Source organism: Nyctereutes procyonoides, unplaced genomic scaffold (genome assembly GCF_905146905.1).
Source record: "Nyctereutes procyonoides isolate TBG_1078 unplaced genomic scaffold, NYPRO_anot_genome, whole genome shotgun sequence".
Taxonomy (NCBI): domain Eukaryota; kingdom Metazoa; phylum Chordata; class Mammalia; order Carnivora; family Canidae; genus Nyctereutes; species Nyctereutes procyonoides.
Genome location: NW_026575024.1, coordinates 28,481,810 through 28,504,944, shown reverse-complemented (window position 1 = coordinate 28,504,944; position 23,135 = coordinate 28,481,810). Strand labels below are relative to the sequence as shown.

Genomic DNA, 23,135 nt, shown 5'->3' with positions numbered 1-23,135 from the left:
ATAATGTCAAGAATATTGTGTCAGTGGAGTCACACAGTATGTGACATTATGAGACTGATTTTGTTCATGCAACATAATGCCTTTGGAAACTTATAAGCTGTGCACATGTAAATACATTATTACTTTTTATTGCTGAGTAATATTTTCTGGTAGGAATGCGCCACAGTTGATTTAGTCATTGACTTATCATTAGATATTTTGCATGTTTCCAGTATTTTCCATTACAAAGAAAGCTGCTCTAAACATTTATGCAGAGACTGTGTGAAGCCATGGTCTTCATATCTCTCAGATAAATGCCTGGGAGCGTGATTTCTGGGACATAGAAACCACTTCCTCTCCTGAAAGAATGGAGGAAATGATGCTTTTTGTTGGAGGCAACGCATACAACTTCTTTTTTTAAAAAAGATTTTATTTATTTTTAAGTAATCTCTACACCAAACTTGGGGCCCATAACACCCAAGATCAAGAGCCCCTGCTCTACCGATGAGCCAGCCAGGTGCCTCAAGCACATATAATTTCCATGGTCCACACTGTACTGTACATTGGGGTGAAATTTTACCAGTTCCATCAATAAAGGGTTGGAATAGGGAGTCATTTCTGGAGCAGACTTCATTTTATCCGAAGTTCTTTAGGCCCTGTCAAACCTATTTCTTCCTCCAGCTGAGCAGCTCTTGGTGGAGAGTGGTACAGAATGAGGCCACAAGTCAGCCACTCCCAAGTGTCCTGGGCTCAGGAGTTTGGGACACAGCCACCAACCACAGATCCTTCTTGGCCTGGGGCTCCCAATTGGAGGATCACCCTGAAGACCTCAAGATGGAGGGAGGGGCCCAGTGCAAAGGGCAGATGACCCAGGAGGGCAGGAAGCATCATTTCTGCTGGGCCTGTCCACTCTCTCTGAAACATAAGAAGAGGCCCTCCTCACCATGTGAGGTCTTCTCTGCATGACTTTTGTTTCACAATCCAGAAGCAGAATGCTCCCTCACAGCCATGTCGCTGCATCAGATGCTTCCTCTTACATCACAAGAGGGGCGGGCTTTTCCTCTCCATAGAACAGAGGCCTGTTCTCCCCAGCACACACATTTGTATAGAGCAGAGTCCTCAGGCCTCCACAATGTCAGCTCCTGCCTCCGGACTCAGCTCTCCTACTTACCTGCTGCTGGCTCTGCTGTTGGGACTCACAGGTGAGCATTGCCTTAGGGGAAACTCCTCATTCTCTGCTCCCTCAATCTCCCCTACCCTTGGACATTTAGGGCCTCCAGGTGTGCTACCCAGGCCTGCCACAAAAGGCCAAGGATTGGGTGTCATCTGAGAGCATGAAATAAGGGCTAAGAGCATTCCCTCCATGGATCCATCACCTGTAGCTAGTTACCAGAGGCATCCAAGATTCATTCAGCAGCAACAACAATTTTGCATGTATTATATGACCTAATCTTCATGACGTCCCTGCCTGATAGCTCAGACTGTACTCCTAATTGCAGATGAGGAAACTAAGGCAGAAAGAGCAGTGGGCCCAATGTCACCTATGAAGTCAGCAGCGCAGCTAAGATTCATGTCCAGGCCACCCAGCTCCACAGATCATTCTGTTAACCATATCCTGCTGCTTGGCTCCTCAGTGGAGGTTAACTGCAGATACGTTAGAAAACAGAGAGGCAAACAGAAGAAGAGCCATCACTTATCACACTCAGAGGTCTCAGAATTCCACTTGTACTGTGTGTACTCCCAAACTTTCATTAATGATGTGTTAGGTGTTATATATGTGTCAATTTTTTTTACTGAACTTTAACATGTATTACAATTTCATTTAATCCTCAAAGTAGGGCAGCCCCGGTGGCACAGCGGTTTAGTGCCGCCTGCAGCCCAGGGCGTGATCCTGGAGACCCTGGATCGAGTCCCATATCAGGCTCTCTGTATGATGCCTGCTTCTCTCTCTGCCTGTGTCTCTGCCTCTCTCTCTCTCTCTCTCTCTCTCTCTGTTTCTATGAATAAATAAATAAAATCTAAAAAAAAATCCTCAAAGTACTCTATATATTAGCTTGCTTAGCCATACTTTTTAAAAAGAAATTATTTATGGAGACTGGGTCACTCAGTCCTTTAAGTGTCTGCCTTCGGCTCAGGTCATGATCCCAGGGTCCTAGGATGGAACCCCGTGATGGACTCCTTGCTCAGCAAGAGAGTCTGTTTCCACCTCTCCCTCTGTCCCTCCCTACCACTTATTCTCAGAGTCTCTCTCTCTCTCTTGCTCTCTCTCAAATAAATAAATAAAAAGAGAGAGCAAGAGCCAGATAAATCATAGAGCGAGAGGAAAGGGGAGAACTGACTCACCACTGAGCAGAGAGCTCAACGTGGGGGTAGATCCCAAAACCCTGAGATCATGATCTAAGCCAAAGGCAGACACTTAACCAAATGAACCACCCATGCGCCCCTAGGCGTCACTTTATATATGTTTGAGAACACACTTATGTGTATGTATGTATGCATATGAGTGGGCATGAGGAAAAGTACATACCCCAGGTGTGCACACACACAGGATTCTTGAAAACACTATCTGTATTTTTCTCTTCACATCAAGTCCGGTCTACACAAGATGCACATTGAACAGATGCTTGGTTCCCTGTCTCTCAACTATTCACCCTCTTTTTTCCTTCTCCTAATGCACGGCTCTCCCTCCACCAAGCTCTTAAGCAAATTTCTCTCTTGGTAAAATGAATAGAAATTTGGACATTACTATCTTGGAAATCTTCCATGCTGGATTGGGGATGGGAGGAAAAGGGGGATATAAAATGCAGAGACTCCTCATATGATCTGCAACTATAATTATACCCATGTCTACATTCTGATCCCAGTCATCTAGTGCCTGATGATGCCTCCATACCTCAGGAAATCTCATAAGTCATAACTTTCCAATTTCTTGAACACTCACCATGTGCTACCCATACCTGAAAATGCATGTCTGTTATGTCATGTGATCTTTGTATCCAACTTAGACTTTTTCATCACCCCTACCTTATAGATAAGAAAAGGAGACCCAGAAAGGTCCAAGGTCTTTCAGTGGTAAATGATAAGGCTAGGATTTGAGCTCAGGCAGTCTGATTCTAGGTCTCATGGATCTAACCATTGCTCTTCTCAAACTCTGTGGCCCCACTTCCATCCCATGAGATTTCTACAGAACTGCCAATGGTTGTAGGGAAGAGTGGGGTGGGGGAAGAGCATTTGTGGTTTGTTTCTCTCAGCTTTTTTGCTTCCTGGGTATATGCAAGTAGCTTCCCCCAAGGCAACTGTGTGGGAATCTCAGCTTCTGATATAATTTTCAGAGAAATTCTCCATTGAAAATAGACTTTAAGGTCTCAGGAGGGGGTCACACTGGGCAATTCACATATTACAGAAATATCTCCTATATACCTACTTGGTGGCTAGAACTATTACATGAACTTAGGTCACACTGTGGATAAAAGAGACAAAGTAGTTGCCTTCATGCTAGATCCTAGTGAAGGAAAAAACAGGAAACAATAGACATAAATCAATAGATGACAGAATACAGAAAGTAATGAGCATTAAGAAAAAAGCATGATGGTGCAAGTGAATAAGGCAATGAGAGAATCTTCCAGGATGGGTGTATTTAAACAGGTAGCCTGAATGGGTATCAGTGAGAAGGGAGATTTGAGCAAAGATTATAAGAAGGTGGGGGAATGAGCCATGTGATTTCCTTGGAGAAGAGCCTTCCTGAACAGCATGAGAACAACAACAACATGAACAACATGAACATGAACATGAACATGAACAACAACATGTAAGTAGAATTCTCTAACTTTGTTCAAGGATTTGGGCTTTTATTCTGAGTGAAATGGTTGCCATTGCAATGTGTTTTGTTTTTTGTAGTAAGCGTTTTTATTTCTTTTTTTAAAATTAGTTTCAGCATTAGAATTTAGTGATTTACCAGTTGCATATAACACCAAGTGCTCGTTCCATCAAGTGCCCTCCTTAATGCACATCATGCAATTATCCCTTCCCCCCAACCACCTTCCCTCCAGCAACCTTCAATTTGTTTCCTAGAGTTCACCCTCTCTTATGGTTTGTCTCCCTCTCAATTTTCATCTTATTTTTTTTCCTTCCCTTCCCCTATGTTCATCTATTTTGATTCTTAAATTCCACCTATGAGTGAAATCATATGGAATTTGTCTTTCTTGGACTGACTTACTTTGCTTTCACATCGCAAGGTTTTGAAGACAGAAATGACATGATCAACATGAGTTTTAAATTATTTTAGCATTTGACTGATAATAGAGTACCACAGAACATAGATAGAAGCAACTAGAGCATTGGAGCTCATTGCACTCATGCACACAACGAAAAGAGGTTTCATGAAGACAGCAGACGGCAGAGAAAGGGGAAAGAGGTCAGATTATGGGTACATGCAGAGGGGAGCCAACAGGATTTCCTGATGCATGGAATTTGGGGTGGGAAAGAAAGGCTCCAAGGGCTTGGGACCTGAGCATCTGGGAGAATAATGTGTCTCAGTTAAGATGTACAAGGATGTGGGGGACTGAGGAGTTCAGTCTGAGATGTGTTAACTGTGAGAGGTTTTGTTTGTTTGTTTTTGAGAGGTTTACTTCTATCTAAGAAAAATGTTGAGTGGCTGTTTGGACATACAAATTGGAGTTCAGGGGCAAGGCCTGGGCCACAGATGAAACATGAGGATTATTGATACATAGATGGCAGAGTTTTCACCTTTTCCTGGCTCCTCTTAACCTTCTGATTCCTCTTACTTCTTGCCTGCCATATTCCCTCCGTTTCTCCCTCCATGATGCATTACTATTACTTATCATTTTTATCTTAGAAGTTCAGCTTTCTCACCTCAATCTTCTGCAGTTTCAGAAACCAAACCATCTGATGTTCTTGGCATATCCAAGATCTCCTTAGAGGCATTTTTGGTAGCAAATAGTACTAAGTGCATGGTTTTTAAAACTCACACTCTGCAAAGGTGAACCACAAATTTTCTCGCTGAGGAATAGCTAAGAAATAGAAAAGAACACTGGGTGTATGTGTGGTGCCACAACAGCCTGCTCCTCTGATTTATATCCCTGTCTGGTCTTCAGAATACTTGAAGTAAAAAGGAGTGATTTTGTATTTCTCGATGTCTCCAGAGACTGACTAGTCACTGAGGCAGGTAAATCCAACTGCAAAGTCTTGCACTCGCAGTTAAATGATTGCCTGAAGGTGATTCATGTTCCTTCAATGCATAACTTAATTGTCCAGACATAGAACCCCCTACAATTCTTTTCAGAACACGAATTTGAATCTTCTTGTTATTCTTACTTGATGGCTCCCATGGTTCTATCTCTCCCTTCAAGGGCAGGTTTCTCAAATCTACTAGCCTCTTTTTTCTTGAGTCATTTAGTACAATCGATGGACTCTACATGGGGTGATCCCTTTGTTTGAATACATATATCTTATTGAGCTAAAATTTAGATAACATGAAATCTTGTGTTTCAACCATTTTCAGTGGCATTAAGTACATTCACAATATTGTGAAACCAGCACAGCTGTACATTTCAGGAATGGTTTCAATACCTTAAGCAGACACTATGCACCCATTAAACATGAATTCTCCATTCTTTTTCTCCCATAGCCACTGACAACCTCTATTCTACTTTTTTGTGTCTGTGAGCTTGTTTTTTCTAGGTACTTCATATAAGTGGAATCATATATTTGTCCTTTTGTATCTGCCTTATTTCACTTCAAGTACTTTTTAGATTCATCCATATTCTAGAACATACTAGACTGTCATTGTTTATAAAGGCTGAATAAAGGTCCATTGTATATATCTACATACAACATTTTATTTACCTATTCATCTACTCATGAAAATGAATTTTGTCTGCTACCTTTCAGTTATCATCAATAATGCTGCTATAAACATTGATGTACAATTATCTCAGTACCTTCTTGTAATTTGGGGAAGGGGGTATTTACCTAAGAATGGAGTTGTTGGATCATACGGTAAATTATATATACTTAAACTTTATTTTTTTTCTTATTTTTTTAATAAATTTTTTATTGGTGTTCAATTTACCAACATACAGAATAACACCCAGTGCTCATCCTGTCAAGTGTCCCCCTCAGTGCCCGTCACCCACTCATCCCCACCCCCCACCCTCCTCCCCTTCCACCACCCCTAGTTCATTTCCCAGAGTTAGGAGTCTTTATGTTCTGTCTCCATTTCTGATATTTCCCACACATTTCTTCTCCCTTCCCTTATATTCCCTTTCACTATTATTTATATTCCCCAAATGAATGAGAACATACACTGTTTGTCCTTCTCCGATTGACTTACTTCACTCAGCATAATACCCTCCAGTTCCATCCACGTTGAAGCAAATGGTGGGTATTTGTCGTTTCTAATGGGTCAGTAATATTCCATTGTATACATAGACCACACCTTCTTTATCCATTCATCTTTCGATGGGAACTGAGGCTCCTTCCACATTTTGGCTATTGTGGACATTGCTGCTAGAAACATCGGGGTGCAGGTGTCCCGGCGTTTCATTGCATCTGAATCTCTGGGGTAAATCCCTAACAGTGCAATTGCTGGGTCGTAGGGCAGATCTATTTTTAACTCTTTGAGGAACCTCCACACAGTTTTCAGAGTGGCTGCACCAGTTCACATTCCCACCAACAGTGTAAGAGGGTTCCCTTTTCTCCGCATCCTCTCCAACATTTGTTGTTTCCTGCCTTGTTAATTTTCCCCATTCTCACTGGTGTGAGGTGGTATCTCACTGTGGTTTTGATTTCTATTTCCCTGATGGCAAGTGATGCCGAGCATTTTCTCATGTGCGTGTTGGCCATGTCTATGTCTTCCTCTGTGAGGTTTCTCTTCATGTCTTTTGCCCATTTCATGATTGGATTGTTTGTTTCTTTGGTGTTGAGTTTAATAAGTTCTTTATAGATTTTGGAAACTAGCCCTTTATCTGATATGTCATTTGCAAATATCTTCTCCCATTCTGTAGGTTGTCTTTTAGTTTTGTGGACTGTATCCTTTGCTGTGCAAAAGCTTCTTATCTTGATGAAGTCCCAATAGTTCATTTTTGCTTTTGTTTCTTTGCCTTCGTGGATGTATCTTGCAAGAAGTTACTGTGGCCGAGTTCAAAAAGGGTGTTGCCTGTGTTCTCCTCTAGGATTTTGATGGAATCTTGTCTCACATTTAGATCTTTCATCCATTTTGAGTTTATCTTTGTGTATGGTGAAAGAGAGTGGTCTAGTTTCATTCTTCTGCATGTGGATGTCCAATTTTCCCAGCACCATTTATTGAAGAGACTGTCTTTCTTCCAGTGGATCATCTTTCCTCCTTTATCAAATATTAGTTGACCATAAAGTTCAGGGTCCACTTCTGGGTTCTCTATTCTGTTCCATTGATCTATGTGTCTGTTTTTGTGCCAGTACCACACTGTCTTGATGACCACAGCTTTGTAGTACAACCTGAAATCTGGCATTGTGATGCCCCCAGATATGGTTTTCTTTTTTAAAATTCCCCTGGCTATTCGGGGTCTTTTCTGATTCCACACAAATCTTAAAATAATTTGTTCTAACTCTCTGAAGAAAGTCCATGGTATTTTGATAGGGATTGCATTAAACGTGTAAATTGCCCTGGGTAACATTGACATTTTCACAATATTAATTCTGCCAATCCATGAGCATGGAATATTTTTCCATCTCTTTGTGTCTTCCTCAATTTCTTTCAGAAGTGCTCTATAGTTTTCAGGGTATAGATCCTTTACCTCTTTGGTTAGGTTTATTCCTAGGTATCTTATGCTTTTGGGTGCAATTGTAAATGGGATTGACTCCTTAATTTCTCTTTCTTCAGTCTCATTGTTAGTGTATAGAAATGCCACTGATTTCTGGGCATTGATTTTGTATCCTGCCACGCTACCAAATTGCTGTATGAGTTCTAGCAATCTTGGGGTGGAGGCTTTTGGGTTTTCTATGTAGAGTATCATGTCATCGGCGAAGAGGGAGAGTTTGACTACTTCTTTGCCAATTTGAATGCCTTTAATGTCTTTTTGTTGTCTGATTGCTGAGGCTAGGACTTCTAATACTGTGTTGAATAGCAGTGGTGAGAGTGGACATCCCTGTCTCGTTCCTGATCTTAGGGGAAAGGCTCCCAGTGCTTCCCCATTGAGAATGATATTTGCTGTGGGCTTTTCGTAGATGGCTTTTAAGATGTTGAGGAATGTTCCCTACACTGTGAAGAGTTTTGATCAGGAATGGATGCTGTATTTTGTCAAATGCTTTCTCTGCATCTAATGAGAGGATCATATGGTTCTTGGTTTTTCTCTTGCTGATATGATGAATCACATTGATTGCTGTACGAGTGTTGAACCAGCCTTGTGTCCCGGGGATAAATCCTACTTGGTCATGGTGAATAATTTTCTTAATGTGTTATTGGATCCTATTGGCTAGTATCTTGTTGAGAATTTTTGCATCCATGTTCATCAGCGATATTGGCCTGTAATTCTCCTTTTTGGTGGGGTCTTTGTCTGGTTTTGGATTTAAGGTGACGCTGGCCTCATAGAACCAATTTGGAAGTACTCCATCTCTTTCTATCTTTCCAAACAGCTTTAGTAGAATAGGTATGATTTCTTCTTTAAACGTTTGATAGAATTCCCCTGGGAAGCCATCTGGCCCTGGACTCTTGTGTCTTGGGAGGTTTTTGATGACTGCTTCAATTTCCTCCCTGGTTATTGGCCTGTTCAGGTTTTCTATTTCTTCCTGTTCCAGTTTCGGTAGTTTGTGGCTTTCCAGGAATGCGTCCATTTCTTCTAGATTGCCTAATTTATTGGTGTAGAGCTGTTCATATACTTAAACTTTAAAGAAAACATTACTGTTTCCACAGTGGCTGCATCATTTTATATTCCTACCAATGGTGTACAAGAATTTCAAATTCTCTACAACTTATGGAACACTTATTTTCTGATATTTTTGTATTATATTTTGTTTTGCTTTGTTTTGATTTTGATAAAAGCCATTCATTTGAAGGAATGAAGGGTATCTCACTGTGGTTTTGAATTTCATTTTTTCTAATGACTAGTGAAGTTCAACATCTTTTCATGTAAACATTCTCACCATTTGAATATCTTCTTTGGACAAATGTCTTTTCCAGTTCTTCGTCCATTTTTAAATTGGGCTTTTTGTTATTTTGTTGTTGAATTATAGGAGTTCCTTATATATGCCGATTATTAATCCTTTATGAGACATACACTTTGCAAATATTTTCTCCCATTCTGTGAGTTGTCTTTTCACTTTTGATATTGTCCTCTGCTGCAAAAATTCTTAAATTTTGGTGAAGCCCCATTTATGTGTTTTTTTTTTATTTTGTTATGTATGCTTTTGGTGTCATGTCCAAGAAATCATTGCCAAATCCAATATCATGAGTTTTACTTACAGTTTTTTCTCAGAATTTTATAGTTAAGTTTTTACATTTAGATCCCTTCATCCAACTCGAGTTCATTTACTTATACAGATAGGGTGAGGGTTCAACTTCATTCTTTATATATGGATACCCAGTTTTCCCAGAATCTTATGTAGAAAAGATTATTCTTTTTTTGGGGGGGGGGTTAGTCAGTCTAGCTAAAGTTTTGTCAACTATGTTGGTCTTTCTGAAGAACTACTCCAGGGCTTCCTAATTTTCTCTGTTGCTTTCTATTCACATTGTAGTTATCTCTACACTAGTCCTTTTAGTTTCCTTTATTCTGCCAGCTTTTGGGTTTGGGGTTTATTTTTCTCATATTTTTCTGATTTATTAAGATGATAGTTGTTAATAAATTTGTGATCTTTCCTTTCTTTAAGTGTAGACATTACAATTATAAATTTCGGGGATCCCTGGGTGGCGCAGCGGTTTGGCGCCTGCCTTTGGCCCAGGGCGCGATCCTGGAGACCCGGGATCGAATCCCACGTCGGGCTCCCAGTGCATGGAGCCTGCTTCTCCCTCTGCCTATGTCTCTACCTCTCTCTCTCTCCCTGTGACTATCATAAATAAATAAAATAAAAAAAATTAAAAAAAAATTTACAATTATAAATTTCCCTCTAGTGCTGATTTCACTGCAAACTGGCATGTTCTCTTTCCATTTTCATTCATGTAAAGGTATTCTGTAATTTCCCCTGTGATTCCTTCTTGGCCCTTTTGATTTTTTTAAGAGTGTGTTGTTTTATTTCAATATATTTAAGAAATCCAATTTCTTCTTCTCCGTCCAGGAGATGAGTGTGGTCAACACAACAATGGTCCTCAAAAGACATTCATATCCTAATACCCAAAACTTGTGAATAGTTTTAAACAGCAAAAGAAATTTTGCAGGAATGATTAACTTAAGACTCTTGACATGAGGCAATTATCCTAATTCATCAAAGTGGCCCTGGTATATTCACAAGGGTCCTTTTAAGAAGGAGGCAGGAAAGTCAACATTAGAGAAGGACAAGAGACAATAAAGGCAAAATTTAGAGTGATAGGAAAGATGGAAACAATAAGTAAAGAACGTAGGCAGCTTCTAGAATTTGGAAAAGCAAGGAACAGCCCTCCAGAAGAAATGCAACCTGGCTAACCCTTGATGTTAGTCCAGCCACACCAATTTTGGACTCTAGATCTCCAGAATTATAAAATACCACATATATGCAGTTTCCAGGCACTATCTTTTTAATAATTTGTACAGCAGCATTTGGAAACTAATATAACATGATTGCACTATGGGGGGGGGAATCCTAGAGATTTGAAACACTGTTTTGTTTCTCATTTAAATTACCTGTTCCTTGTGTATTGGAAGCTGTACCACCACTGCCACTCAAGTATACGGACTAATGAAGGGACCCCAGCATGTGGATGTGCATGTGGAAGAGGAAGCTGATCCATAGAGGTTCTTGAAGTTAAATGCACAGCCCAGAAGATATATCCATCCCTTCAGCTCACACACAGTGGTCTAAGGAGGTATTATGGTCCCACTGAGTGCAAGGGACCAGAAAGTGCAATACTCCATGTGGCTGGAAATGGACAACCAGAAATATTTGGTGAAACATGATGCTTTCAGTGAGTGATGAGGCACTCAGACGTGCTGTGTGCCACATCACTGAGTCTCTCTGTCCCTTAGTTTCTTCATTTGTGATAGGGTCTCACCTTATAGGCTCATTGTGAGGGTCACATGCCATGTATGTGCAATGCGCTGAGTCAAGGCCTGCTCACGGGGTGCACTCAATCAATGAGCTGCTATGAATAAACCCTTGAGGAAACATGCAGGATCACATAAGGATGGATAAATACTGCTTTGTTTCCCCTCCAGATGTGGCAGGTGAGGTGGAGCTACAGGTGATCCAGCCTGAGAAGTCAGTGTCTGTTGCAGCTGGACAGACTGCCACTCTGTACTGCACCCTGACCTCTATGCTCCCCACTGGGACGGTTAAGTGGTTCAGGGGGACAGGGCCAGGCCGACAATTAATCTTCAGCTTCAAAGGAGGCCACTTTCCCCGAATAACAAATCTTTCAGATGTCACAAAGAGAAACAACATGGACTTTTCCATCCGCATCAATAACATCACTCCAACAGACACGGGAACCTACTATTGTGTAAAGTGCCAGAAAGGAAACCCCGATGTGGAGTTCAAGTCTGGACCAGGCACTCAGGTCACTGTGAGTGGTGAGTATGGCATGACATCCTTCCTCCCCTGGTTGTGACAAGTCAATAAGAATGTCCTCCCTCCATTGTCTGAGTAACAGCTAAGAATCAGGTGTTGTAGTGGGTGCCCCTGATTTCAGCCCCTTCCACAGATCAGAGAAGTTGAGGTCTAGAGATGTTATGCTATTTGCTCAAAGTGCCCCACTGGGAAAACAGTGGGAAACTCTAGAATCCCAGGCTGAGGGCTCCACAGCTCTTACCTTTTCCAATCCTGACCAGCCCTCTGGTTCCAGGGATAAGGGAATGAAAGTCTGAGTGACTTGTCTAGTCACCAGGTCTGACCTCAACCCTGGCTCCAGAGAGAACTCCCCTCAATATATTACTGTTCTCTTTACTCAGCACTTATTGAGCACCTGCTGTGTGCAGGCTCTGCTCTGGGTGCTGGGGAAGCAGCAGGGAACAAAACAGGCAAGAGCTTCTCTCTCATGAAGCTTAAGTTCCCTTCCCTTCTGGTGAGGACATATGCACCCAGGGCAGAGACGTGGGTCAATGTCTTTGTTACAGCTTCAGAAAAATCAGTGAGAAGAGGCACAGGCTCACTGTTTACTCTGACAGCCCAGGTTGGAGAAGATGCCAGATTTTGGGCCTTTGCATGAGTCTGTCCAGAAAATCCTCAGCCGTTTACTGACTGACTATACAACAGCAGCTGAGTCTCCCCACAGCCTCTGAACATAGGCAGGGAACGTGGTTTTATCCTGATGGTGCAGGTATTACAGAAGTTCCCAGTGGTATATCCCTTGCCAGGCACCACAGTTAGTACATGGCTCCACCGCCAGGCAAATTTGTGCTTCTGAGGCACTCCTTCCTCTTCCCCAATCTGCCCAGATGGTGTTGCCCTAGATGGGAATGGATGGAGACAGTGGGGCCATCTCAGCCCCTTTTACAGGTGAGGACACTGAGGCTCAGGAAACCTAACCTGAGCAGGCAGAGGAGACAAGATTTAACCCAAGTAGCCTGACTCACAGCCTTGTTCTTTGCACAATCACTGTGCTGGTCAGAGTGGGAGAAAATTCTAACTTTTCTCCTGAAAATCTTGTATTGTTCTCTTTTTCAGCAGCAGGAATTTTTTTTCCCGCCCCTCAGCATTAGGAATTTTAAAACAATATGAGAGGTAGCTTTGCACCCCCAGATCAGACAGATACACTTACATCTCATGAATTGTTAACCCTGTTGCTTGAGGACATGGTTTATCGCACCCAAGAGCATCAGGAGTCTTTCCCATTGTGTAATGTTGTTCCTTCACTGAGAAGCCTGGGACAGTAGCTTAGACAGAGCAGAGGAGCCACTACAATCCCAGCAATACTGGGCATCCCATTCATGGCTCTGCAGACTGGGATGATTGGGAGACACATCCTGGAGGGTGTCTGGGGCCCCATGAGCAAAAGAGTTCATATTCTAGACTCAGCTATAGGGACCCCACATCTTTCCTCTGTTGCTGGAGGGTCAGCAGGTCTGGACACCAAGAGGGACTCTCATCATAACTGCTTACAGGGGAGAATGTCAGAAGGACAAGGAAGGTAGAGGTCACTGTTGGGCTGGGAAGTTAGGACACTTACTCTGTTGTGGACAAGAAGACTGGAGGTCATAGGAAGTCCCCCCAGGAATGCAGGGGTAGGAGTAATCACTTTGTAGCTGGATCAAAGTAGTTTGGCTCCTTGGTGAGGTATAGACAGACTAGCCCAGGGGAGTTCCCTTAAAAAGTTGCCTTTATTTGTACAGATAAGGAGATCACAGGGAGTGATTTCCAAGGCCATGACCCCAAACGTCAAGCAGGCTCCATTTATTAGGGTTTGAGATCAATATTCAGAGAGGGATTTAACATTATAATGAAGCTGACTTAACTGTCAGCCACATTCTGATTTTTCTGTTCCTTTCATCTGCATCTCCATGTTAAATTCCAAACAACTACATCATTGCCTCACTTGCCCCTCACTGCAACCCCAGGGAAAGAGAAATGCCTGCTGTCCCATTTCACAGATGGGGGAGCTGCGCTGTGCCATGTCCACACCTCTGGTCAGCCAGCCAGCCTGGTTCTATCATCCATGGGGTCCTGCTCCACCCCTGCTTCCCCTGTAAGGAAGGAGGTTTCCAGGGAGGCAGCGAGAAACCCTGGATACCAAGAGTGAGAGCCATCAGAAATGTCCTTCCTGTGCCCAGATTGCTGGGAAGTCACCTGGCAGAGGAGAGAAGGGACTCTGAACTCAGGCCTGGAACTGCACCTGAGCCCCTGGGCCCAACTCACAGTTCAGCTCTGGAAACATGTGTCCTCCTCTGTGTGATGAGGAGATGACACCGCCCTCCTCACACTATCAGGAGGGCTGAGGCTTCTCCACAGTGTCATACGTGTGGTTAGTGCTGTGGACTACCGTCATGCTTACTGTTCATTGATGCTCCTCTTGTAGCCAAACCCTCTCCCCCCGTGGTGTCTGGCCCCACGGCCAGGGCCACGCCTCAGCAGACAGTTTGCTTCACCTGCAAGTCTCACGGCTTCTCCCCCAGAAGCATCACCCTGAGATGGTTCAAAAACGGGAATGAACTGACAGCCTCTCAGACCACTGTGTACCCAGAGGAAGACAACGCTTCCTACAGCATCTCTAGCACAACCAAGCTGGTGCTGGCCTCGGGAGACGTTCGCTCCCAAGTCATCTGCGAGGTGGCCCACGTGACCCTACAGGGGGGCCCTCCTCTTCGTGGGACTGCCAACTTGTCTGAGGTCCTCCAAGGTAGATCCCCTTCATCCCCAGTCCAATCCCAGGTCTGGCCCTCAAGCCTAGGAGCCTGCCGCTCCCCCACTCTGCTCCAGGCCTTCCATTGCCTGGAGTCTGACGCCTGACAGACCCTCCCAGTCACCCTGCACCTAGATGTACACTCACCTCCCCTGTTTCCATGGCAGCAGCCTGGTAAACACCTACCATGTGCCAAGCACTATGCTAGGCAGTCTGATTTGCTTTACCATAGTGCTTCCAATTATTGAGCACCTGCTGTAATCCAAGCCACCGCATGCTTAGTGATTTCATTTGTTTTGCTACAGTTACTCTGTTTTAACTGTATGCCAGGGGCTTGCAGTGTGTCTTGATTTCACTCATTCTTGCCCAATAGGAGCTATCGGTCCTTGAGCTCCTACTGTGTGCCAGGCACTGTACTTAGGGATGTCATTCATACGCAAAGACTGCCCTCAGTCTTTGAGCACCAGCTGCGTGCCTGGCAGTTTTCTGGGTGATTCCCTTGCTGTGTGGTGGGAGCTAAGTACTCAAGCCCCTCCCCTGTGATGTGTCTGTTCCATAAGGTCAGAGCTTCTGCTCTGTGCTGTTTCAGTTCCGCCCACCTTGGTGGTTGCCCAGAAATTCGTGGCAGGGGATCAGGTGAATGTCACTTGTGAAGCCAAGAAGTTCTACCCACAGCATCTGCAGGTGACTTGGTTGGAAAATGGAAACATGTCCCAAACAGAAACAGTCTCGAGCTTCATAGAGAACAAGGATGGGACCTTTAACTGGATGAGCTGGCTCCTGGTAAATTTATCTGTCCACACCGATGAAGTGGTGCTCACTTGTAAGGTGCAGCATGATGGGCAGCGGGCAGTTGCCAAAAGCTGTATACTGGAGACCTCTGCCCACCAAAAGGACCAATGCAGAGATAAAAACGTTGGTGAGACTCAATGCCAGGTGACCTGGTATTTAAATTTTATCTTTTCTTTTTTTATGTGAAACTTAACAATTCATGCTTAGACTATTCCAGAAGTCTATAAATACAAAGTAAAATGTGCACTGTGTTCCCTTCCCCCAAAGCCCACATGCCAAGAATGACCACAGGTAAGAGTTTGGTACATATCTTTATAGATCTTTTGATATAAACACACATTAGAGAAAGAAAGAAGAGGAGGAGGGAGATGATCCTGTTGTTAGTGTCCTACCTCCTGCTCCCTCACCTGACAAGGATTATGTCAGGACACAGGCCAGCCACCCCCTCTTCCTGCTCTTTCTTACCTGGGTCTGGTCTCTATCCCATCTAGACCTTTTCATCTTCAACCCAGCAAACATCTCTTAAAACTAGAAGTATTCAGAAGTTGCATCATTTTGTCCACTACTGGATGCACATCTAGTTGCAAATAGAGTCCATAATTGTGTGCTCATGTGATTGATGACATTAGTTTTTCTACAAAACCAACACCATTACATAATATGAAAAATTAACAATAATTCCCTAATAGCATCTAAAATGGAGTATATATTCAGACTTTCCAAAATGTTTACTGTAACTTCATTTTGTACACCTACCTTGCTTTTAATTCATCTGTTAATGCTTCAAAGAATATTCCTGTGAAGCACCTGGGCCTCCACAATTCTTTTGCTGATTTGAAAAGAATCTGAATACCTAGAGCTACTCGAATTCATTTCATATTGGATGGTCATGGCAGGCTGTGCTCTTGAGGAATTTGGTCCATTTTTCTCTGAGTTATCATATTTCTGCCCATACATTGCTCATAATATTACCTTGTTATCCTTTACACATCTGTAGGGTCTGTAGTGATTTCTTATTTCATTCCTAATATTAGAAATGTGTCATTTCTCATTGTGTTCATTGTCAGAATTGCTAGAAAGTTTTCAATTTTATCAGTCTTTTCAAAGAATGTACTTTTGTTTCAATGATTTTCTATATTGATTCTGTTTTCTATTTTATTGCTTTTCTCCTCTTTCTTACCCCCTTTTGCTTGATTTCTGTTTAATTTGCTCCTTCTCATTTTTTGAAATGAGAACTAAGATTATTGATACTAGACTTTACTTTGTCCAAATGGCACACCTGAGTTTCCTTCTGTGCCCAGGGAGTCAAGAGTGTGGAGACAGGATACTTAGTGTTGTGTTCTTCCTCCAGTCTGCAAGCACCTAGCCTGCCTGCCTTGCTCTTCCACCTTTCAGAACCCTTCTATGCTTGGACCTCATGTGATTTCCAGAGATCAGGCTTGTACTGAACAAGGAAAGAGAAGTTCATCTTCTCTGAGGGGCTTAGGTTTAGTTTTCAGTCTTTGTCTTGCACAGAGCTAAGACCAAGGATGTTATTCTGGTGCTTCCAGTGTCCCTGAACTAGCAAGCTTGCTAGTGTGCTAAGCCTGTAAATAGATTATAGGATTGTCTGGGTTGGCATACTGGAGCCAAGTGCAAGATGCCTATGTGACCCTGCTGTACAAAGATGCTACCTCCCCTGGGCATCCCAAGTCTCTGACCACTGCCATCATGGGTCCAGTGGGTCTGGTGTAAAGATGCACATCTTTGGGGCAGTCCGGGTGGTTCAGTGGTTTAGTGCCTCCTTGAGCCCAGGATGTGATCCTGGAGACCAGAGATCGAGTACCACAACAGGCTCCCTACATGGAGCCTGCTTCTCCCTCTGCCTATGTCTCTGCCTCTCTCTGTGTGTCTCTCATGAATAAATAAATAAAAACATTTTAAAAATATGCACATCTTTTTTGTTCATGTTATGGTATTTTACAATACTTTTACCTGAAAAGAATTCCCTTCTCTCAGCATAGCATGACCGAGTATGTTACTGTAGCTTGAGGCTAGATGGTTTGTTTGGACAGTGGGAGAGAGGTTCTGAGTCCTCTGATCTTTCTTCTTCTTTCAGGACCCCATGTGTGCCTCCCACATTTTCCTTTATCCCTTCACCACTCAATTTTGAAACTGCACCTCTTCCTTCTTTTTTGCCTTTCCCCCAAAAAATATGCATTTTAAATCATGCCTGTCTCTTTTATTCACATCTATCCTTTTTAAATGTCCCTGCCTCCTTGTATTAGGTTCCTATTGCTACTGTAATAATTAGCACACATTTAGTGGCTTAAAACAACACACATTCATTATCTTCCATTTCTAGAGGTTGTAAAGTCTAAAATGGGGTGGGGGGGGAGGCAGGACTCCGTTCCTTCTGGGGGCTCTAGGGAAGAGTCTGTGTCCTTAGTGTTCCAACTCTTAGAAACAGCCTTACTCCTCTGCCAAGGCCCCTGCATGCACTGACCTCTTCTGTGGTCATCACACCACCTGCTCCCACTCTCCTACCTCCCTCCTTCACTTGGTAGAGTCCCTGCAATTAAGTTTTCTTTACCTCCCATAGTCCAAGATAATGACTCACTCAAGACTCTAGCTAATTACCATGTAGTCTCTCTTGCAGTATAAGGTACCATATTCACAGACTCTAGGAGTTCTGAGCCAACCCTCTTGAGTCAGGCATATTTTGAACCCCTTTATATGATCTGTGTCCATATCTGCAGAACATATTTCCAATATTTTCTAATTTAAGCTGGATTTAGCATTGCTGGCGAGATTTCCAAATAACTCTCAGGCTCCTTGACTGTCTACTCTTGTCTGTTTCTCCTGCCCTTTCCTGTGGCTGGTGAAGGTAAGAGGGCAATGACTTAAGGTATTGTGCATTTGAATTTCACAAATTTTTCTCTATTGTCTCCTGGAGATTTTGCAGTTTGCGCATTGCTCCTCAATGACTACTGAAAGCAGTTTTCCATAGAATTTAGTGTTTTTTTCTCTATTGTCTCCTGGAGATTTTGCAGTTTGCGCATTGCTCCTCAATGACTACTGAAAGCAGTTTTCCATAGAATTTAGTGTTTTTTTTCTCTATTGTCTCCTGGAGATTTTGCAGTTTGCGCATTGCTCCTCAATGACTACTGAAAGCAGTTTTCCATAGAATTTACTGTTTTTTTATTGGGTTTTGTGTGTGTGTGTGTGTGTGTGTGTGTGTGGCGGGTGTGGGGGGACGTGGGGGGTGGTTGAGAGGCCATATTTGGACACAAATAGCTATGCTTCTGCCTTGTCCTCAGCAGCTCACAAGTGCCCTGAGGGCTTTGAATGCTTTAGCCCTAATGTTCCTATCCCACATCTCAGTATCTATTCCCATATTTCCACATCATGGCTCTATTCTGGCAGAGCAGGTGCACTGTAACTGAGAGTTCAATCCTCTCTACAGTACTGATGCTTATGAGTATGTCAGACCCAATTATGTACTCAAGCTTTTTCTACCCTCCAGCTCTAAGAGGCAATAGTCTACAGTGTTGCCCAGAAGTCCTCTGATGTTTACACATAACCTTTCATGTGTGATCAGTTGGTCTTCAGGTTGTACTGTCTTTCTGCGAAGGATTGATGCCCAGCAATAGCCATTCCACCTGTAGTTCTTATAATTACCAACGCATTTCCAGAATACCAGGGTACTCCCCTGTTCTGCTTACACTGTCCCAGGACAACACAGTGAGGTTTCAGCAGTGACAATAGCAGGGCTAGCTGGGACTTACCTTTCTACCTTCCACAAGAGCTGGGGGCTTCTTGGCCAGCCAACTGATAGAGACCCAAGTTCAAATCTGCACATTAGAGAGGGCTTTTCAGATCCCTCCCAGACAAACTCCACATGTCAGGTGCCCTGGGAAGCAGACTATAAGATGCTATTAGAAAGGGAAATTCTCTATGGAGTGCTCCCTGATCCACATGCATGAGAAAGAGGAGGCAGAACTGGCAAAGGGAGATGTTGAACACAGTGCAGCACAACAAACATGGCTTTGGACAGATTGCTGGCTAACTGTATGCTCTTTGTGAGTTGTTTTAAATGTAATGAAAGACCTAAACCTCTATACTCCCACTTCTACCAGTCCTCTAATGCGGGCTGCCCTCTAGAAGCAGGTGCAAAGTGGGCAATGCAATTCTTTCACAGAGAAAGCCCAGAGGGCCACCCAGCTGAGGCCTGCCATCCTACAACAACCCAGGGGCAAATATGGTGAGGTCTCTGCTCCTTCCTTTAAGATTATCCCATATATTTCAAAAAAATATTTAAATTTCTTTATGTAAGTAAAAAGCAAAATCTGGTCATCGTAAAACAAATCTTTTTTTTTTGTATATTTTTTTATTGGCGTTCGATTTGCTAACATATAGCATAACACCCAGTGCTCATCCCATCAAGTGCCCCCCTCAGTGCCCATCACCCAGTCCCCCCATCCCCCCACCCACCTCCCTTTCCACTACCCTTTCGTTCATTTCCCAGAGTTAGCAGTCTCTCATGTTCTGTCTCCCTCACTGATATTTCACACTCACTTTCTCTCCTTTCCCCTTTATTCCCTTTCACTACTTTTTATATTCCCCAAATGAATGAGACCATATAATGTTTGTCCTTCTCCAATTGACTTACTTCACTCAGCATAATACCCTCCAGTTCCATCCATGTCGAAGCAAATGGTGGGTATTTGTCGTTTCTAATGGCTAAGTAATATTCCATTGTATACATAAACCACAGCTTCTTTATCCATTCATCTTTTGATGGACACCGAGGCTCCTTCCACAGTTTGGCTATTGTGGACATTGCTGCTATAAACATCGGGGTGCAGGTGTCCTGGCGTTTCACTGCATCTGTATCTTTGGGGTAAATCCCCAGCAGTGCAATTGCTGGGTCGTAGGGCAGATCTATTTTTAACTTTTTGAGGAACCTCCACACAGTTTTCCAGAGTGGCTGTTCACATTCCCACCAACAGTGCAGGAGGATTCCCCTTTCTCCACATCCTCTCCAACATTTGTTGTTTCCTGTCTTGTTAATTTTCCCCATTCTCACTGGTGTGAGGTGGCATCTCGTTGTGGTTTTGATTTGTATTTCCCTGATGGCCAGTGATGCAGAGCATTTTCTCATGTGCTTGTTGGCCGTGTCTGTCTTCTTTGATGAAATTTCTGTTCATGTCTTTTGCCCATTTCATGATTGGATTGTTTGTTTCTTTGCTGCTGAGTTTAATAAGTTCTTTATAGATCTTGGATACTAACCCTTTACCTGATATGCCATTTACAAATATCTTCTCCCATTCTGTGGTTGTCTTTTAGTTTTGTTGACTGTTTTTTTTTTCTTGCTGTGCAGAAGCTTTTTATCTTGATTAAGTCTCAATAATTCATATTTGCTTTTGTTTCCCTTGCTTTCATAGATGTATCTTGCAAGAAGTTGCTGTGGCCAAGTTCAAAAAGGGTGTTGCCTGTGTTCTCTTACAGGATTTTTTTCTTTTTTCTTGTTTTTTTTTTTTTTTTTTAGATTTTATTTATTCAGAGACACACACACACAGATTGAGAGAGAGAGAAGAGAGAGAGGGAGAGACAAGGGCAGAGGGAGAAGTAGGCTCCATGGAAGGAGCCCGACATGGGACTTGATCCCAGGTCTCCAGGATCAGGCCCTGGGCTGAAGGGAGACGCTCAGCCACTGAGCCACCCAGGGATCCCTCTTCTCTAGGATTTTGATGGAATTTTTTTTTTAAGATTTTATTTATTTATTCATGACAGACACAGAGAGAAAGAGAGAGAGATAGAGAGGCAGAGACACAGGCAGAGGGAGAAGCAGGCTCCATGCAGGGAGCCCGATGTGGGACCCGATCCCGGGGCCTCAGGATCACACCCTGGGCTGAAGGCAAGTGCTAAACCACTGGGCCACTGGGGCTGCCCAATTTTGATGGATTTTTGTCTCACATTTAGATCTTTCATCCATTTTGAGTTTATCTTTGTGTATGGTGTAAGAGAATGGTCTAGTTTCATTCTTCTGCACGTGGCTGTCCAATTTTCCCAGCACCAAAGGCAACAAATCTTAAGCTAGGCTTCCAGATCCAACTTTCTGTGCTCAACAGAAAAATGTCAACTGATGTTGGCACTAGCGTCGAGATGGGCAGGATGGGTTTTGAACACCTCCCCCCAAATATTAGACCCCATTTCCTTGCCTCTCCAGGATATTATCCAAGAGCAGGTCTGATGAGGTCAGGCGACCATGAAGCCTCCCTCAGCACTTGAGTGCATGGATTCATCAAGCCCCATGCATGGAGCAAAGCAGGAAGCCTTGCACCTTTCTCACCATGACACCTGTCCTCACTCCACTCAAGGTCAGGCTGACATTTATTTCCATGATCCTAAGAGTTTGGACTTATTTTGGCCCAAAGACAAAGTCTGAGTCATCCTGTAGGACAGCAGTGAGGGACTCCCTGGGTTTGAATCCACTCATCTTATGACCCTCTCTAAATTATGAGCCTGTTCCTTCACCAGAAAGAGGATATAGGATCGGGCCCATAGGTCCTGGGGAACAAGTAAACCATGTGTGCATGTTACTAGGCACTCATTCTCCCTACCTCTTCCCTCAAGAAGGCAGCCTGAGAAAAGATTAACAAAATGGGGAACTTCTTATCCCAAATTCTGCCTGAGTCTGACTGCAGGGAAGATTCATGACCTTTAGAGAATTGATGAAGCCAGTCACCTCAGATGGAGTAAGTGGAGGCTCGAGGGAATGGACTCCTGGGTGCCCCATCTAATGTGTCTCTGGTCCATTCATTTTCAGACCCAAAGCTATCTCCTCTACTTCTGGTGATTGTCTTCCTGGGCCCCAAGCTGCTGCTGCTCATCACTGTCTCTGCCACTTATGCCCACAGGAAGCAAGGGCTTGACTATGAGTTTGTAAATAAAACTTGAACCATGTGTTGGGAGACTAATGTTATTTAACTGATCTGTGGCAACTGACATCAGCACCATGCAAAGTGAAAACTGCCTATGTGTGTTTGTCTCGTCCTCAAATAGGATGTTGACTCTGACAGAGAAAGGACTATCTGTGTCCTCAGTTGCCAGAACAATGACTGCCATGTGTTAGGTCATCACATTATTTAAAATAAATTGTCGACTACTTCTTTGAAAACATGTTTCTATTAAATATCGATTTTAAAATAAAATTTCTTCATTCCATCACGTGGTGCATGTATCTAAAACCATTTTGCTAAATAATACTCTTTTAGGAGCTTAAAAATTCTCATAAACCATATCAGAAAACCATATTATCCAGAGTGTAAGCAAGTGGAATTTAAAAAAAATAAATAAATCACTGATTGGAGTATGTCAAACAAGCACAAGAATAACCTGGAAGAGCCCTCAATGGCCAAACTACAACATTTTGAGCAACAAAGAAGTAAAATAGTGTCTGGCTCTTCCATGCCCTAAATGTTCTTGTCCTCACAAAATTGAGTTTTGGAATTCTCAAGCCCACATCATGGTGTTAGAAGGTGGGGGCCCCTGGAAGGTGAGCAGGTCATGAGTGCTCCACCCTCATGAGTGGGATTAGCCCTTAAAAAAGAAACCCCCTGAGAGCTCCCTAGCCCCCCTTCTACCGTGTGAGGACACAATCAGAAATCCATATAGGACCCTCTCCCAACCAGATAGGCCGCCTGATATTGGACTCCAGCCTCCACAACAGTAAGCAAGAATTTATTTATAAGCAACCCGGGCGGGATATTTTGTTATAGCTGCCTGAGTTGGCTAAGACTGGTTATAGCTTCACACATAAAATAAATATCTTTGAGCCCATATTGATGTAAATAAATAATTGAATAAATAATTGAAAAGAAAAAATGGCCTGTGCAAGAAACTCTGAAATTATTTAAACAGA

The 23,135-nt window shown here is 43.1% G+C and overlaps 1 protein-coding gene across 1 annotated transcript; it reads left to right on the top strand.

Annotated features, from left to right (window-relative positions):
* The first annotated feature begins 1,069 nt into the window (after positions 1–1,069).
* LOC129522412 (signal-regulatory protein beta-1-like) lies at positions 1,070–22,171 on the top strand. Its single transcript, XM_055344657.1, has 5 exons — positions 1,070–1,181; positions 11,319–11,672; positions 14,114–14,434; positions 15,027–15,356; positions 22,041–22,171. Exons 1-5 carry the CDS (start codon positions 1,112–1,114, stop codon positions 22,169–22,171), a joined length of 1,206 nt encoding a protein of 401 aa, XP_055200632.1. The 5' UTR covers positions 1,070–1,111.
* Positions 22,172–23,135: the final 964 nt, after the last annotated feature.